The sequence below is a fragment of the Channa argus genome, chromosome 12 (assembly GCF_033026475.1).
Source record: "Channa argus isolate prfri chromosome 12, Channa argus male v1.0, whole genome shotgun sequence".
Lineage (NCBI taxonomy): Eukaryota > Metazoa > Chordata > Actinopteri > Anabantiformes > Channidae > Channa > Channa argus.
Window position 1 is genome coordinate 14,156,335 of NC_090208.1, and position 19,757 is coordinate 14,176,091.

The 19,757-nt window shown below is 41.2% G+C and overlaps 1 protein-coding gene across 4 annotated transcripts; it reads right to left on the minus strand.

Moving 5' to 3' along the window:
- ntn5 (netrin 5) lies at positions 1–17,991 on the minus strand. 4 transcript variants are annotated; one of them, XM_067524317.1, is made up of 7 exons: positions 17,827–17,991; positions 8,938–10,385; positions 8,521–8,709; positions 6,057–6,206; positions 2,728–2,778; positions 1,203–1,283; positions 1–925 (listed from the first exon to the last, which is right to left on the minus strand). In XM_067524317.1, exons 2-7 carry the CDS (start codon positions 10,373–10,375, stop codon positions 354–356), a joined length of 2,481 nt encoding a protein of 826 aa, XP_067380418.1. In that variant the 5' UTR covers positions 10,376–10,385; positions 17,827–17,991; the 3' UTR covers positions 1–353. The 4 variants fall into 4 exon arrangements, with proteins under 4 accessions (XP_067380418.1, XP_067380417.1, XP_067380416.1 ...); XM_067524316.1 differs by having other exon boundaries at positions 17,812–17,991; XM_067524315.1 differs by lacking the exon at positions 17,827–17,991 and adding an exon at positions 15,789–16,203.
- Between the last annotated feature and the right edge of the window lie 1,766 nt (positions 17,992–19,757).

The following is a 19,757-nucleotide window of genomic DNA, read 5'->3' on the forward strand; positions in this document are numbered from 1 at the left end:
TTTCAGTTTGGTTGGACTTTAATTTTTATAGGTGCTTTAGTAGAAATGTTAAAATCTCGTGATGAATATTTTAGTTGATGTTTCATCATTTAGTATTTTGCTTTGCTGCAGAACTCAGTGCACCATGACGTTGACCTTTACCCTCCGCAAAACACATATACACCAAGTTACATCTGAAAACTTTAAATCAGTACCTATAACAACAACTCTCATGTGAGAGTTTTCTCCTGTTTTTCCTGAAGCAGAAAAAACACAAATTAAAAACGGACCCTAACCCATGTAGCTTTGTCTCCATTTGTAGACCAGAAAGATGGAGCATGAAAGTCCTATCCCAGCATCCTGTCATGTTTGTTTCATTCAGGACTTTGAGTAGAACACACCAGAACCGCTGTAGTGGACATGGGGGTCGCCTCCGTAGAATTAATCTCACCGTCTGTGTGCGACACTGCTGTGGTTTGAGCGTCGACCCCTTTCACAGACTGTGTGTCAGTGTCTTTCTCAGGCAGCAGATGAGGGGGGATGTACCCAGATTGTGACTTTGTGTGCTCCCTGTGGTGATGCTGATGGTGGTGGTGGCTAGGGGACTTTGCTGGACAGCGGCCCCTCTTGTCCTGGCCCCTGAAGGCCCTGAGTTTGACGTTCCAGTGTTCCCGCCACTGGAGGGCCAGAGTGGAGCGATCTGCGACCAGGCGACTCTCTTCTGGGCCCCACTCCCGCTCCCCTTCCTCTGCGCCAATCAGGAGAAAAGTCCGACCCACGTGCAGGGCGGGGCAGCCGCAGCTGAGGTCTCGGTCAGGGACCCACAGAGAGAGGGGGCCCCTGCGAACGCGAGAGGTGGACCTGGCGCGGAATACGGTTTGTACCGAAATGGAGAACTGCCACCAGGGACCCGAACGCTCCATCCCTTTCACCTGCACCTTCAGCACTGACAGAGACACAGTTACAAAGTATTATAGTATTTTTATCCTGAAGTATGACTTTTATGTTACCCAGTTTATTTTAACTCACAAAATCTCAAAATATCGAATTCACAGTAAATTACAGTAATATCTACTTGTTACAAGTTAATGCTCTTGCTTGGTCTTGCCTGAATGTACATATAAGATTTTAGGATAAATAAAGTCACTCACACAACTAATTAGAGGAAGAAAAGAGAAATATACTAAATGACAAAGTACTAAATAAAAAAAAATGACACCAACCGTAATCCTTGAGACAATAAGTCTCCAAGTTCATCCTGACTTTGACCTGAGAGGGCTGGCAATATGAAACACACTCCTCCGCTGTGAGAGAGAGAGAGAGAGAGAAAGAGAGAGATGGGGGGGGGGGGGGGGGGGGGGTGAATGCATCAAATGAGGGGGTATTATTTCATAGCGAGCATATCAGCACATGTCTTTTCCCCTAATTACAATATGGCTGCTTCTATTTGTCATCACAGTATCCAGTGACTAACAGATGACCCCCGGCTGCAGCAGGTGGACACTCCATAAGCCGCCACTAGGAGGGAGTGCTTAGCTACTGCATCTGCAAGAGGGGCAAATATCTCCAAATGGATGCAATTCAAATGCCCCCTTTCTTCAAACTGTGACTCACGGCAAGACTTCAGAGACATGCCATACATTTCACACACGAGATAACATCAACAGGGTTAAAAGGATAGGACTCAAACACCATTACACCAGAACAGAATGAGAATAATTAACTTAAACAGTCTCAGTTTTGGAATATTTTTGCACTTTCTTTAATATTCATCATGGCAGTTAAGTGAATGGTATTCTGAGTTCTGATGTAAAGCTGCAACAGTAAGTTTAAACATGATAAGTTGAGTAATTTTTCAGCTAAAATATCAAAAATTCTCTGGTTTACAGTTTCTCTCTGTTGATGGTACAAAACAAGCATGTTGAAATGTTTAAATTATATTTAAAATTTATATTGTTTAAATTTATATTTGTTTATGTTTAAATTTATATTTATTTGTTACATTTGATATATACACAATGATAATTGGGGAGGGTTGCGTCAGGAAGGGCATCCAGCGTAAAAATTGTGCCAAATCAACATGTGGACAATGATTTGCTGTGGCGACCCTGAGATCACCGGATAAGCCGAAAGGACCCCCCCTCAAAAAAACAAAAAAACAGCGATAATCAAATAACCTGCTTTTTTTTGTATGCCTTGGGGTAATAGTGTCTTGGTAAGCAATCTTGATCTATTATTTAAAATGATAATTGCTACATTAATATCTGATGATGCAAATAATCATTAGTTGCACTACTTTCTCAATTCTTACTGGATTTACATTAATCAGAATAATAACGTTATTGTATCAGGTGCTGCAAAAAGATTAAAATAAATAAATAGTCCAGGATAAAAGAAGAGAATAGTGGGGGATGAACTAAACATGCTGAACACCGTTATTATGGCATTCAAGTAGTAATTATTTTATCACCTTGATTGATACATAAAGCAGCTTTGTCATTAATACTGTATGTTACATTAACTCCAACAATTAAATACAGTTAAAGTTATTAGGGTACCTGACAAACCTTCAGTCTGCATGCCGTCCTAGTGTCTTCTCCTACTCATAGCATTAGTATAATATAGTAGAAAGAGGCTCACAAAAATTTATTGTTTCTAAGATGAGTTGTAAACTGCTTGCTGGTGATCCAAGGTTAAACTCGCTTATTAAAGAGATTAAAATGAATCCCCACCTTTACATTTACTCACCTATGCTGTATTGAGGCTGGTACACCGGGGTGGGGGCTGCTTCCTGAATTCCTGCAAACACAAACCGAGTTTCAAACAGGGGACATGAGCAGAGGCCTTCTGCACCTACACGAGCTGTCAGGTTGTTGCAGCTATGTGTGTTATGCATGTTATGCTTGAATGCCTCATGGTATATGAGGCATGCCTGTGCAAAAGATAAGCAAGTGTCAAAGTGACTCTGGGTGTGTGTGTGTGTATGTGTGTGGTCCTTTTATGAGCTACAAACACACTCTCATGCTCACTTGAACACACACAGGCACACACTTTACTTTTGGTCATTTAATAAGGTCAAACCATCACTTCTTGGACAGTTGGGCATTAAACAGAGTCCAGTAAAGTTTCCTCCCTGAAAGTGTGTGTATGTCCATGAACTTGTAAATGGAAAATTAGCAACCTACTGGTCTATACATACATTATCCAGGCCTCTTGTAAAAGTGTGTGTGTGTGGGAGACAGCGCAGCCGTGTATTACCCAGCTCACACTCGCCCCCCCCACACTTGGCCATGTCCTGTCCTCTCTGGCTCAACTGGGCCAGTGACACCCTACACCCACACCACCAGCTGACTGTCCCGCTCACTGAAAACCCCTGAAGGTGGTGTACAGTGTGTCAGTGGATTGAGTTATTGTTTGAAGTCTTTTGCACCAACACGATTCCATTCTTTGACCATTGTTATCATAAAATACTGTACTTTTGACTCCACTACATTTAGTTACAGTTTTAATTAGATTGCAACTCTGCATATTTATGCAAAATATAAATAACTAATACATCATATGGTGTTTTGGGGGATTAACCACCTGCCACTGCAATAATTAGCTATTAGCACATTTTATTCAATTCCGCTTTATTTACAGTATATAGCACCCATTCACAACAAAGTCATCTGGAAGTACTTCACATATTTATGTCAAAACTATACAGATTCATAGAAAAAACCCAACGAATTCCCACTGAAAAACTAGGCGACTGTATACAGGAAAAACTCCCACAGTAATGCATCAATAACATAATGTATGTCCTTCTGCATGGTTTCTATATTTTGATTCTTTGTAGGTTTTTGACTGAACATTTGTACCAAAGTTTCTCTACATCGTGTTACTTATACTTTTACTTAAGGCTCTTGTGTGGATCTTTATTTTTATTTTCTTTGATGTCACCTGTGAAGTTCATTGTTGACTCACAGCAGTGCAGAGAATCACTTCTAAAGTTTTTCAGGGATCAATTTGCTCAGTGCTAATTGATAATGACAGGTATGTTAAATAATATGTAACCGTTGAGCTATCCATAAAATGGCACACACCATATACCCATTAGTCATTTGTAGCACCTCTTGGATTAATTCACAAACACCAATTTTGACTAACTTTGTTAGTTATTGACATCATTCTTTATAGTAAAGATACAGTTGGGTGCAAACATTCGCAGCACCTTTATTTTGATAAAATACAGATCAACTTGATATTTATTGCACATTCAGCAAGTGCCAATGTTCTTTCTTTAGAAATTAAAATTAATTTTTAATTAATTTATCAACGGAGATGCAAGGTTTTGCACTGGTATAATTTTATAATTTTACTATAATTTTTTTTATAACCTTCCTGATTTTTGTTAGTTCTGTTGATGAATCAACATTGGTACCAGCTTAATGTGTATAGTTATTGTGTTAGGTTTGCATCCCCTTACATTAAAATGTAGAGGAATGCAAACTTTTTTGTCCAACTGTATACACTTAATGTTTTGAACTCCCTTAGCTAATCAAAGTATAATATGGTATATTATCCTTTGTGGTTGTGCTGACTATGTTTACGATACTGCTGCCTTTCTTTTAGTCTTACCACGCTTGAAGTGGAAATGGGGGTAAGAGATGCTATACATAGCCTGAGATGCTCTGGCAGTAAAAACAAACAAGGTTTTCTTTCACTCACTCCTTTCACTGGGAGAGTTATGAGTGTGAGCCCTGCGATGGAGGCATTTTGAGCCACGCAACAGGTGTGAAGCTCGCCGCTGTCGGCTCCCTATGTCACCTGATTGGGGCTTACACGGTGTCAGTGCCTGTGTAGTTGTCGGCACTCTGGCGATTAGCTGGGAAAGTGCACGTGGATTAACACTCATGGCCGAAGTTCGGTGCTGGCCTGCAGCATACATGTGAGCAGCAACAATCCTCTGGATCTGAGGCTGATCAGTTGGAGATGAGGTTCCCCTGTGGTAGTCAGCTCATGTTAACACTGCTATGGAAACTGTCCACAGATGATGAAAAGGGTACACACTTGGAGATTGGGCCAAATTAGTCTAGACAGCGGCGGCCCGTTTTATATTGAGCTATCATTTGATAAAGGATTAAAGCTCAATCCACTCAGGCCACAGGCAACTAAGGTTGAAGGAAAATTAAAGATGCCATGAAAAGATCATGACAACAAACTGAAAATGCATCAAAGGCAGAACGTTTTTAGATTAATTAAAGCTCATAATCCACATTTAATCAATCTAATATGAAATAGCCTTTGACATTAAAATACACTACTAAGTTAGCGATATTTGACTTTCGGGTGAAATTGAGGGAAAATTTAAAAAGTTCATGCTACAGTGATGCTATATCATGGAAATAGGACATTTAAGTAAAAGCAAGCAATGTTCATTTCTTCATCTTAGCTAACAACAGTGGCAGTTATACCACAACAAAAAATGTCCATATCTCAATAACTTGTCAATGGTTATATGTCATCAGTGAACACTGTTTAGATTGTTACTGAACCCGAACATGTAGTGGTCAATCCATGGATGAGACATGATCCTTCAATCCCGTTGTGATTTTTACGCTTAAACATCTTGTTAGAGTATTTACTGAATGTACTGAAACATTGACCAGTTGGACATGTGGATTCCAAAGTTTGGAGAAGGTCAAATTAAGATCACCTGTAAACATTATAGTGCAATTTAGGTGCATTCTGAAATTTCACCCGAAAGTCGGTTATCTCTAACTTTGTGTGAGTAGTGTAAATATTAGTTTTTTCAGTACATTCAAAAACTACTGCTAGTGGTTAAGTAAGACGAATGCTCAGACATGGTTATGAAAAATCTGTCCATTGCTAACAGAACTGAGCACTGAGGACCCACCAAACATCATACTGCCTCTGCCGTAGCTTTTCGCAGTCATTTGTTGCAAGTCCAGAGCTTGTCAAATACTTTTACCAGTTATAACAAATTACTAGTGCTAATGCTGTCTTTCCTCTCCTTATAACTGTTTAGCTGACAGTTTCCGGATTCTGATTAATCCTGGTTGTAAACTTACGTATGCAGGGCCGCAGAGGGGACTTGCCCTGCTTGTAGCCTGGGGCGCAGCGGTTGCACCTGAGGCCAGTCACTCCTTCTCGACAGAGACACTGACCGGATGTCTGGTTACACCACCGGCCCACTGCTCCCAGAGGATGACACTGGCACGCTGGAAAAGACATTAAATCACATAAATGTGGTTTTGGCTCTGCTAGGTCTTTGTCCACCTCCTGACTATGTAATACTAATCAGGCTCTTAGCTGCTTAATGCTCCACAATGGGTGGTTTAGCGTGGGACATGGGATTTGCAGTATTTTGCTCAAAAGCTGCTCTCTACTGTTAGAACTGACATTTATTAAAGCAATAAATGAATACAATGAGGTACAGTAAAAGATGCTAAAAGGCTCCACAGAGCTGAAGATAATAAATCTTAGTGGCTTCATCGCTATGAACGGCCCATGTAGCATTTTTCAATATCTTAAAACGACTCCTTGTTGGCTTTATTTCCTCTTTATCCCCCATGTGAGATGTGAGGTAATCTGAGGAAATTGCCATTTTTGATGATGGCAGCTCAGCTGGATTGTACAAGTAATAACGGTGCACAGTTACCGCGACTGCCATAACAGTGGCATTAATGTGAAATATCTTTGCATGTTTCTTTTCATATAAACAGTTTGACAAACACTGGCACATTTATTAGAAACTTTGTATGTATATTGTGAACAGATCTATCAAACCTTTTGTATTGTTACTGCTCACAGATTGAAAGGCTTTGTTTATTTTTACTGTTATGTTTGTATCTGGATTTATTGACAGTCTGTTTATGAACTGATAAGATTTATTGTGTAATTATACAGTTCATCAAACTTTGCTTTTCCTGCTGAAAGACATCAGAACTGTCCTCTCTCTGACCGTATACAGATTAAAACAGGAAAATGACCAAAAATGAAAAGAGAAATAGCTTCTGTTATTAATTAGACCTCCAGCTGACTCTGATGCAATTGTTTTTAATAAACAAACAATAAATCAGATCACAAAATCTAAAATCATTGTTGACATTTGACTGTACCTAAACTGAATATCTGAGTGAATATCTGTGGCATCCAGTCACTGTCAGATTTCTAATAAAAGGCTCTTTTTGTCCACTAAATTACTTACACAAAGGATGTGCTTTCTCCTGGCAGCCTCATCGCTCCTCCAAACAGAAACTGCCTAGTCTTTTTGTTGAAGAGTGAAGTAAAAATGTGTCAGTCTGTTTGTGCTGAGTGAAATGTGATAGGTGGGATTATCACATCCCACCGTCGACAACATCCACGACAACAGGTTTAATCCTGCACGACACAAGTGTCTGCCCTGAGCAAACGCCTTTGAGCAAGACAGCAGCCCTTCTCTTCCTGACACCAGTGACGCATTTCTCTCTACAGGTTCATTCATTTTTCATCCAGGTTTATCTATTTAAAAAAAAAAAAATCTGAATTCTATTTATATTCACAACATAGCGAAGTACGGGTTGCAGAAAAATAAAATGCTCTGTCTTTGATTGTTTGATCTGAAGATAAAACGTATGATTAAATTCCTATTCTCCTTTTCCCCCTTAATACTGGCTGTTGCGATGCTGTATAATGATTACTGCCTGGATTTGCCTTAGTTTACACAGCAAAGCTTTGTAAGTATCACTGCTATCACAGAATAAGACCCAATGAGAGAAGACAGATAGAGAGAGGAAGCCTCTCTTTGGCCGCTCTGTTCACACTCTACTAATGTTTACACAAGTCCTTAGAATGAGTCCAAACAAGCCGACTGGAGAAAATGAGTAATTATGTCACCACTCACCTCCGAATGGTGAAATATTGTGCCAATAAATTGAAGCTGAGAGGCTCAGTTTGCACAATGTCATTGTTTCATGTATAATAATTGATTACATTCATGCCTGCACGCAATCTCAGAGAGAACTTAACTTTGTTGGACTTGTGTTCAAGTATCCACACGCACACGCCAGAGGCTCATTTAGGATGTTTGGTTAGGCAAATGTCACAGCAAATGCCAACTACTGGTAACAATAGGGATACAGGTGCAGCTCAGTGGGGTGTGTGTGTTTTTGTGTGTCGCCAAAGGGAAAAGCTGTTCACAGTCACAGTGTACCCACCTCATAAACACTTTTTTGTAAACTTGAACAGAGTGACAATGTAAACACACACAAACACATTTAGACTGGCAGACATAAACACTGTCTCTCACACTTTAGGTTGCTTTTTTAGCTTCTTGGTGTTACAAAACCACCAAGTTACAAAACCATCATTAAGAAGCTTGATTTTCCTGGCACCACAGTTGCTATTATTACTGAGAAACTAACTGAAACTGAAAATTTGTGTTTTAATATTTAAGAAGTTTCGGCACCGCCTGCACAAATACACGTCCTGTTCCTTTTGACCTGGTTCCAAATATACACACACACAAACACACACACAGGTCTAATGACTGACGTTGGCAGGCCTTGCGATGGTTCAGCGGTTTGCTGTGGTCTCGGGTGTATCCATTCTGGCAGTACTGGCAGTGGCGTCCGGCTGTATGGTGGCGACACTTTTGACACACACCTCCGCTGCGTCGACCCGACTGCTGAAACACCTCCATGCTGAAACGGCACTTGTTTGAATGGCCATTACACTCACAGGCTGGACGAAGGACATCAAAATTAAATCCAGTTAAATGTAGGTTATCGTTGCATGTACATAATAATGATTGTTTATTGAACATAACCAGGCCACTATCACTATCAGCCAGTATTACTTCACAGCAAATATACTGGTGTCTGCATGTATCAGTATTTGGTTATTTTTAAAGCATTTAGGGGAAACAATCATGCACTTAAAACAATTCTTTAACATGGTTTTAGGACTCACCAACACAGGGGTTTGGGTGTGTGGGAGTAGCTCGATGCCAAGGTCTGTCAAAGTAGAAATCCTCACACACGTCACAGTCTGGCCCCGACGTGTGATGCTCGCACACGCACACGGCTCGGCCTGTGTCGTCACGGCGACACCTGGAGGCATGTCCATTGCACTTACACCTGCCTCCCACCTGCAGGTCCGAGAGGGCCAGGGGAGCTTTGAATGCAGAGGGCGGAGCGACCTGCAGATTCTTGGCACTTTGTTTTGAGTTAAGATTATTGTTCCTCCTCTTCCTAAGCTCACGCCCTTTGCTGCTTCTGCTCCGCCGCTCGACTGTCCAATTACAGCCTCTATTTGGACAAGGCAGCCAGTGATTTTCCTTCTTGCGGCCACGCCCCCTGCTTTTCCCTCCTTTCTTTGAAGAAGCAAGCATATCTGTCTGAACACTATCTCCCCCTTCCTTGCTGGTCACATTGTGTCCATTTTCATCTTGACCTGACCCTTTATAATGACCCTTCCTGTCATTTTTGTTCATTTTCTCCCCTTTGTTCCTCGTTCTTATCTCTGAGTTTTTTGTTTCCCTGTCAAAAAATACCAGTGTATCATCTGTGTTTAATTTGTCCACTTGTCCACCCGATCTCCACCTCAGAAGCCCAGTCCCTCTCACATTATCTGCACCATCATGCCTTTGTGCTTCTTGCCTCCTATCAAAGTTTACCACCTTAATGTCTTTGGACAGCCGGTGGAAAACCACGCGGATGTCTGTGGCCGTCACCCAGTCTTGGAGGGTGGGGCTATAATCAAAATCAGGAGATGATGGCCGTCCATCCAGTGTTGAAAAGGCCAGCACCATGCCACCCCTCTGTTTCTGCAAGGGGCGAGGGTCTGAGCAGAGGGGCTCTGTCTCTTGATGCCTGGTCTGAGCCACAGTGTGCGAGGGCAGCCCAAAGTTCCCAAGGCAGTCACTGGCGTAGTGCTGCATCGGCCTCCAGGTGCGCCCATAGTCCATTGACTTGAAGATGGAGATAGAAATGGGGTCTGAGGGCTCCCCCTGGTGGCAGAACTGTAAACTTATATAGGTGATCTCAAAGCGTCGACCCAGTGGCAGAGTGAGAACCCAGTCTCCAGAGTCAGGACCTCTGTTAGCCCTCCAGCAGGTGAGGTTATGAGGGTTGTGGAGGTCCGTCAAGGTGGTGATGTTTGTGTCATAATCAGGCCCTTGTAGCGAGTGACTGGCATGGACGGGGACCCCATAAGCGGCATTGATAAACTCTGACATGCAGTGTCGTGGGCGGCCATCTAGCTGGTAGCAGGGGTCATGAGGAGAAGTCCAGCTCAGTGGGGTGTGGGAAAGGGAAGAGGAGATTAGGGATGGAGGGAGGAAGAGGAGGAGTAAGACAACAGGGAAGAGAGAGGTGGAGGGGGGAGGGGAAAAGGGTAGGAACATCATGTCATCGAGCCTGTGGAAGAAAAAAGATAGAAGATACTTAAGAGAAAACCCAAGGAATTAGATCATAAAAGAAAAACACATAAACTGATTGATTTATGTGAGCTGCATTCAAAGCCAAAGAAGGAAATCTAAGATCGACCACCTGTGTCTTTATTGAAAACATGTGATACCAGCTCACTGCATCACATCAACTGCAGCTTATTGTAGATGCCAATAAAGATCTCATCCTGTAAAAATGTAATTTCCAATTTTCGTAGTCATCGCGGCCACTGATTTGAACCTATGACCTTGACAGCCTCAAAGAACATATTCTTCTTCCAACTATCCAACGAGTGTGAGTGAAAAAGGACGAGCACCTAGCAGGTTTGTCTGAGATGACAAAAAACATGCCCGACAGCTGGGGCTAAACCCTGAGCTGGACGCCATCCATCACATTTATGGCTCTCCTTTTCAAATCACTTTATTGTTGGTCAGCGCTGCAGGCGAGTAAGGGGGCTGAGCGTGAGCGACGCAAAGCGTTACTGAGCAGAAAAGAGGGTCTGAGAGAAAAGACCCTCAGAAAAGAAGGGGGGGGGGAAAGGAGAGGATTTGGAGATTAGGGTTTGGGATGGTAGGAAATGATTTATAGATTGAAATGTGTGTTAGCCTTGAGCCGCTACATGGATACTTCCGTGGTGAAGACAAACACGGTCTTGTGTGCGTCTACAGTGTGAACAAATCTCTTCCCGTCTCTTAAAACTGGTGATGAGAGTAATTCATTCCTCTGTCAAGAATTGATACTCGAGAGCGTTAATTTTGCCATGTGGACCAAACGCACAATGAATCTTCTTTCTCCGGAACCAGTGATTTATTATTTTTACTGCTCACACGAAGCCCAGAAGCACATTCTCTAAAAGCACTTGCACTTGCAAAGAAAGCTCAACACTTTTCCCTCTCTCACTTTTGCATAATTCTGGATTTGTTTCTTCTTAAGAGGACTGTCATTTTCTCATTCAAACCACTTTCCCTCGGCCCTTCCCTCTGCCTGCCCATCCATCACCTGCCCCCTTCATTCTGTTCTGGGAATATTCTTAACTGCTGTGAGATTGATGGTGTCCTAACAAGCGTTTGACACTGACAGCAAAGTCAGCAGGGCTGCATAAACCAAACCCATAGGAGAAGACGGGGCTGAGAGCCTCTCCAGCCTCGTCATCCCGCTCAATTAGCCAACGACCGAAATATGAGGCCTTCCTCAGGGACCACACAGCTCTGAGGGGCCTGCGAGGAGGCCGTGGCAGTCTCTCAGCTGCTGTGGACACACTGCTCCTCTAATGACCTCTGAAAGAGAAAAGAAGTGCTAAGAAGTGAATTAACTAAAAGGAGGACTAGGCGTGTGAGGTGACTGTTTGTTGAAGTAGCCACAGGTACAAGCAACATGTTGCAATGATGAGCATACTGAATATGACCGTAGTCCCCATAGAGCCACATTCCTGAGGTCCAGAATTCCTCGGCTGCCCATTCCTGACGTGTCGAGACATGCCCCACGGGAATCTGAACGCACTGATAAAAAGCAGGACTTATAAGTTAATCGGGTGATTAATTAGGTCTTTGGTTTCATGCGGTGTCCATGTCTTGCCTGTGTTAGAAGGGAAGATGGTGTCAAAGGGGATTATGAGAAGGGTAAAGGTTATTAGACTATTCTTGAGAGTATGCTAAAGAATTCATTCTGGATGGGGAATGACGAGTGAGCGTAGGCGGGTGGGGGTACAGGATTGGGGCGGGTGATACACACAAGCCTGAAAGAGAAAGGGGGAGGGTTGTTTAACATTCCCATGACATGCACTTGCTCTTGTCTTTGTCACATTACATGACTAATTAAACATCATCCCATTACAACCTCTTTGATAAATGGGTTCTCATCTGAGAGAGGCCCCTGAGGTTTCTAATGTGCCCCAGACTCTCTGTTCTTCCAAAACCAGATGATCTGTCTGGCACCGCCACCACAACCCATCGGATATGGTTTCAACGGTTTTCTCTGCCTCTTTCCATAAATTCACACAGCCGGGGTATCGGAGGAGCACGTTGAAGATGAGCAGCACTGCCTGTAAAGTGTCATATTAGGGTCGGAAAACGCAAAAACTGCAAACCAGGAGTATTTTACACAGACCCTTTAAATATACCCCTTAACATACAAATGTGCATGCATTTTAAACACAATAAAATTCATTATAGAGAGTTTTGAAATAACTTGGCAGCAACCGCTGTCTTTCAAAAAGCTTATACAGCCAAATAGTGGTATGATGAGATCAACAACATATCCGGCGGGTGATCTTTAGAAGCAGCTATGCTTGGCTGGCAAGGGGCTGGAAAAATACTTGCTGACAACCTGGGGGCATGTTTACAGCATAGTCGAACAGAGGAGAGCGAGGAGACCGCCACTCATGTTCGTGCTCGAAGCCAGAGCAGCAGACTGCAGTTCGTATTGGCTTTCTAATGTAATTCTCATTCATTCGTTCTGCGTTTTGCTCAAATGGAGTTCGAGTGTCTGACGCCGAAGAGTCAGCAGGAGAAATAGCAGCAGCTGCTTTATAGTTTGGTTTCAAAATGTAACATGTAGAAACAAGAGTTTGTGCACATCTCTTTTGAGGTTTTCATGTTTCATTGTCTTACAACTTGGACTGGATTTAAAGGGGATATTTTACGCTCATAAACAGTAACAGATCTCTTTAAAGTGCTTGTTTGCATTAGGTTTCTCCTCATACAAGTCAGTATTTGGTTCTGTAAATACACATAAAATAATATTCTCTTTGAAAAGGCTACACATGAAAGAGGTATTTTATTTGCACATAGATTCGTCACTTACTTCTAAATCTGGATGTTTTGATTATTCTTTTTTGGTTGGTTATGTCTATTTCTATATGACAAACATTCTTAGGAGGAAATGGCAATTACAATAAGAAAGTGATAGTAAAAAATCATCATCATCATCAGCAGCAATATGCATATTTATCAAAGTTTTTAGCCATCAATTTATTTTTTTGCAACTCATCTCTGATAGTGAAGCAGGAAAGGAGAACTGCTGCGGTTTACTGCAATAAAGAAAGCCCCTGGAGTCCGAGTGGGAGGTTGTGTCTCTCTTGCTACCTGTTAACCTTCTTCATCCTGTTCACATTTTGCAAGCCGTGGGCCTGTCTGGGTCTGAAGCTGAAGATGTAGATCTGGTGAGCAGATGAGCTGGATTTGGTCTGTCTCACAAATTTTAACATGCCCTGTCACGGGCAGCAAAGCAAGATCGAGACAAATGTTTTAAACTCAAATGTCTTTGCTACTTGTGATGAGTTTCAAAAGACAAAATTGCTTTTTGTGTAAATAAACACAAGTCTGTGCAGCTTAAAGAGACCGTTTTAAATCACGATGATAGTCGCTGGGAAGATTTCCCAGGGTATGTTGCAGCTCTGCTCCAAGTCTCTGAGCCTTTAAATAAATATGATCAATTATATAAGCTCTCTTGAAGCCTACATATTTGAAGCTGAGTCAAGGCACCTGTTGGCGCATGTTACCACACTGACACCTTTGTTAATTTGCAATTGTCCTCAGCCAGTCAGAAATACAACCCCAGGCTCTGGGCGAGAAGAGAGAAGCAACGCGTGCAGTCTGTATTCCCAAACTGCATTCCTGCCTCCACAGTCAAAGCCCATGTGTGTGTTATTCCACTCGGAGCAGATTCCAGAAGTTCTGTTTTAGGTGTAATAATCTAATTTTAGTGGGGCAGCACGGGAAGTGGAAGCAACACACAGCACAAAATGGATTATCACTGATTGTATCTTTAGCTAAAGGCCTCTGTCCTTCACTTTTGCACCTCCAACAAGCAGCCAGTGTGATGCATGTGCGGGGCCCCCAGGGGTCAGCTGCACCTCCGCATCCACAAGGTGGGTGCTTCTCCCTCGGCACTGACCCATGAGCTCTGCTTACTGCACTTTTGAATAGGAAAACACATGGCACCCACTTGATATTTAAGTTTCCTGTCAATTCTCCCCCTTTACAGCCTCATACAAGTTGGCAGGAGGCTCTCCATACGGCTCCAGCTTCACATGCTGATATTGAAAAACAGATGGAAATGAAATCATTGTGATTCTATGTTGCAGTCAGGCCAAAGACAACCTGGGACATGATGGAAATAAAAGTCCTCTGGTTGTAATTGCTTGTCAGTGAAATCCACCCCGGTGTTATACAGCAGGTTAATAATGTAGAGCAGGAGGTGACACTAAACAAAAACACTTCAGGGCTGCAGCCATTTGTAAGCACAAAAACAAACATAACTTGGACGATTTTCGTCAGCTAATTATTATTAAAAACGGTTATAGGATAATAAGAATAAACCACAGCAGCCTATTTTATTTCATTTCCACAAGCGCGCAACTAAATAAAAGGCCTCAACTGTAAACTTGCTCTGAAGTGAAGGCTACGCCCTCATATCCTATAAAATAAAAAGAGAAATGTGATATGTCTATTAAGAGAAACACAGTATATTTTTCTCCTAGATACAAGTGCAACCAGGGATTTTAGTAAAACTAATTAACCACAGACGGACCTTAAAAGACCAACAGCCCGCGGTCACACGCAGTTAACGGACCCGCAATTAATGATTCACATGCCACGGTTCATTAAACTTAAATGTTGATCATATTTAGGGTGATTACTTTGGCAAGAGCTAACAGTGAAGCCCGGAGCCTGATTACATCAAATCCGCGGGGCTAATTGCACTAGTTAAGTAGAAATTGGCCGCTTTATCTCCGGGAGAGGAACAATAATATTTACAGAGAGAGGCTATCACAGTTTGATCAAACAACTTCATTCTGATTTTTAGAATAGTGTTAGTTCAATGAGTGGCATGTGTTTGGCATTTAAGTCCAGTGAACTAATTTAAATCCGTGTTATTTTATTTTTTATTTGACCCGCAACAGCTGCACACACACACACACACACACACACACACACAGATAGACAAATAACCAACATATTTGATTGATTCTACAATGATGAAAAATGTGAATCCTAAAGGAGTATTTCCCTGTTTTTAGAGTAAAAAGTTTAGATTATTGCTTAAATAAAATGCATTAAAAAACTAAACAAAACACAAAATGCAGCAGGCGTAACAGATTTACAGGACAATAAATGTAGTTTCTGTGACCTGAACTTTCTTATAAAACACACCATAATTAATATATTTTATAGTAAACTTAAAACGTAAAGGAGTCTAGCACAAAGCCGTCTGGATAAGCTGAGCAGCAACAGCACAATGTCAGGAGTCGGGTCGGAGAGCAGAAAACGCAACATAGGGAAGGCGTGCTGCTCTAATTAATTTTAAACAAAATGTTGCACATAAATTCTCCTTTAATTGCCCTCTAATAAAAACATGCAGTATCACACTTGCCGTGCATTCGTTGCTCCTCTTTACGCGCGGACTGAGCGCAGATCAAACTCCACGCAGAGCCAGTGAACATTTTGAAAGAGGCAAAAACGTGTCAGGAGAGCTCACCATGTGCGTCCCAGTGATTCTCCTTCTCCTCACTTCTTCTGCTCCCGCGGTCCCTCCTGATCATTAAGAGAAGGGCATTAAGTGTCCAGACATCCAGCTCCAGCTCGTCTGCAGAGGAGCTGAAGAGGAAACCACAGTACCGAGAGGGGTGCAACACACCGGGTACTGCATGGGCGAGGAGGAGGTGAGGAGTGTGTGGGGGGGAAGGAAAATTAACGGGATCAGCTGGGAGGTGTCTCTCCTTATAGTAACAGTCTGAAGTCAGCCAAGAGCTCCCACCTCGAGGGGAGTCACATCCTGCTTGACGCACGTCTGCCAGACTGGCTCACATTGCAAATATCAATCAAACTGAAGGAAGGACAGTCTCAAGCAGTATTGAGTTTTAAAGTCTAAAAGGGCTGATAACATTTAGGTGTTTAGCGTTTTATTGAATCAAAGTGACTTGCTGTATGCCCCCTTAAGTAGCCCTTACTTTTACCTAATTAAGCTTGTGTCTGTCACTTAGTGCAGACTAAATAATACGTTGCGTGTGCCAGTGCCTCTTTTCACTCTAAATGAGTCAGAATGAGTAATGAATGGATGTATTTGAGGATATAAATATAAAGAGTGAATGTTGTTACATCGTGGTCAAACACAAAAAGTCTGAACACGTATTTTTATTGTAATTCAAGCAGATTATGAGAAAACAATGTGGTAACTAATGTAAACAACTTAGAGCTAGGAATTGTGTTTATTGAAGCTGTAACTTATCACAATGTGATTAGATTAGCATTTCCTATTGAGTAGGCAGTCATTTATATTTTAATTTCGTGTGCACTTTTTATCCCTGCTCCAGTGATAAACTTTTCACCTTATCATCGATAGTTCGTGAGAGCGAAAGCTATGTCATCTAAAGTGAACTATCCGTGTGATGCAGTGGGAAGGCTTAATGCTTCGAGGCCTATTTTATCTGCAATTACCTTAATTTAACTGATATGCTTATGTAAAAACAATTCGAACATCTAGGACATTTCAAAAATTATTCTCATAATAAAGTGTTTTCTAATGAGAGTTTGCAGGAGCAGGAGTGAGTTTTTACATTAAGTAAACAAATCTGAATAGATTGTCGACCACGGTCATTGTCAGCTTTTCAAAATATGATACACTGCAACATGCTCAACAACCAACTGGAAAGAAAATTTCTACTGCATTGCTCAGATGCAGCGTTTATATTAATGCATCCTTAAATATTATTATGTAAAAGTCTCAAAAAGGTTTCCTGTACTTTCTACTGTTGGCACTGACTGAATATGAATCCTGCTAATATTTCTGTTAAATATAGAACACAAAGGAAAAAGTTTAAATTAACAAAGTTTGGGAAATATTTATTTATTTAAGTTGATAAATATGATGTTTAATTTAACTTAATTACATTTTTAATTCACAAAATCTTAGATAACTGCTTAATTAGGACATTGGTCTGCCAACAAAAGCAAACAACACATCTACTGTCAAATCCTAACCGCCGCATGGAAAGTACCTCACCTCAGCTTTTCCCAACAGAGCCTCACCCACCAAAATGCAAAAACAAAAATCTGTCGAGTGGAAAAACAAAAACCATCCTGACTTGGCAGAAAATGTGTCATATGGAGTCTCATCACTCATAACAAGAAGATGGTTGAAAAAAAATGTTGTCAGGGGCTTCAAGTAAAGGCCCCACAAAGGTTGTCCACCATTAGCATGCTCACATGATGATTGTAAGTTATCTGAAAATACATAGATTTACTGTATTGGTTGGTTAATGCTATGGAAAAAATATTATATCAGAATGAAAGTTCAATCTGCAGCAGACATCAGACAAAAGAAATCTCAAAAGAAGACTCAACTCAATTTTTTATAGTTTGTAAGGGCATTTTTAGTCTGGATGGAGATCATTCACCTATAGGATTATTACCAATGGCGGGCAAACCTAGGACAGAGAAGGAAAAGCCAGTTGCAGTAGTCTTATCTCCTATTATCCAGGCGAAGCGCTCGCCCTCCACTTTGCTCCAATTATCCCTCGGTGGAATAGGAAAAATGGTTGAACGGTTAATTGGCTCCGGCCGATTGTTCTCAGATGTGAAGCAAAACTGATACAGATGGAAATATCAGAAAGAGAATCGAGGTGGAGAGTGGAGGGAGGGAAGACGCTTGATTGGAGAGGAGGAAACTTTCCCAGAGAAAGCCATAAAACTGATTGATGACTTCCCCCGAGGAATGTTTCCCCAGGTGTGCTTTGTGTGTGTGCGTCTCAAGTAGTTACAATGCACTTAAGAAATGCTATCCTTGGACCCAGGACAAATGCAATAAAGTAAATTGAGGGGTGAAACAGCACGTTTATGCACCAATATTGAACTTTGGCAACATAAACACAAAGACACAAGAGATTTCAACACATTTAGATGGAGGTGGAAGTAAAATAGGACAATTATATGAATGAATTAAATAATACAAATACTAACTAATAATAGAAGCCATCCCTAAAATGAAGAAAATGCTTAATAAAACACTTCAGGTGGTCCTTGACAGGTGCTTTACACTGCCAGAACTTGCACCCTTGCAGCTACAAATGTGCTAAGAGACTAAAATCATAATAAACAAAACACCATAGAGGTGTAATTATAAGAGTCAACATTAAGGCACCATGACCGAATACGAACAGATTTCACAATATCGGGTGTCTGTTTGATGGATTAGCCCCTATTTAATTTAAAGTTCAACAAGGTGGTACTGTGCTATGAGTTATTAATTAGGTATGAGTGTGAAGATGCAACATTTTTTTTTTAAATGTATGTACAGTATTATATTTAGTGATTAATGAAGCAAAGAAAAAACAAAATGAATGCTTCACATTTAAATGCATCTTTTGGAACCACAAATGGGGTACTGGGCTATCTTGGTTGGAAATTACTTTAAAAGATGGGTCTACTTTTTAAAGACCTATTTTCAATGTTGAACTCAGATTAAAGGCAATAAAACATTTTTGACAGTGAGTTTACCTCATGGTTCAACGTTAGCCCCGCTAGTGTTTAGTATACACTAGTCAGGCTCAACATTGACGCTGGTGGTCCTACAGATGTTTTGGAGGACAAGGGTCAGCATGGTCACTCTGAGGAGTCTTCAGCTACACAGCCCCACATGCAGCATTGGATACACTACAATAACCGTATGCGCAGAGGTAATATAAATACAAAAACAAGTGCAAAAAAGTGAAACTACAACTACAATGCCACTGCTAGTATTACCTTAAATTTTTTACTCAATATCTGCAGAGGTACTTCACAAAGGAAACAATGTAGTTTAAACAATACTGATTATGGTAAACATGGCAAAACATGTGCAGTAAATTATACAAAGGGTTACAGATCACAGTTGGTAAAGCTGGAGCTGACTTAAACAACCTTTAGTGCTTACAGGCGGTTAACCCATAATGATACACCAGTAATTATTAGTTTGTAATATTTTTTTATAAATAGAAAAACATAATTTTATTTTTATACTCAAACAACCAGATGTGGCTGATTGATGGCTGATTGATGTATATGTCAGTGGTCTCTGACAGCAGTGCGAAACTATGCAGATGACACTGTTGTATACCTTGAATAAAATTTAGCTGTATTGTCACCGTCACTGTCAGTATAGTCAATAATCAATGAAATACAATTAAGGATTAATCAGACATGCGATTTAGAAAAGCATCAAACAGGTGGGACGCTGAACCTATAACTGTGCACACACAGTGTATATTAGCTTACAAAAACTGTGGAGGCAAATCCTACAACAGGACCTAACATATTGCAATATCTATCAATACAAATCCCACAATTTAGATATTTTCGTTTAGAA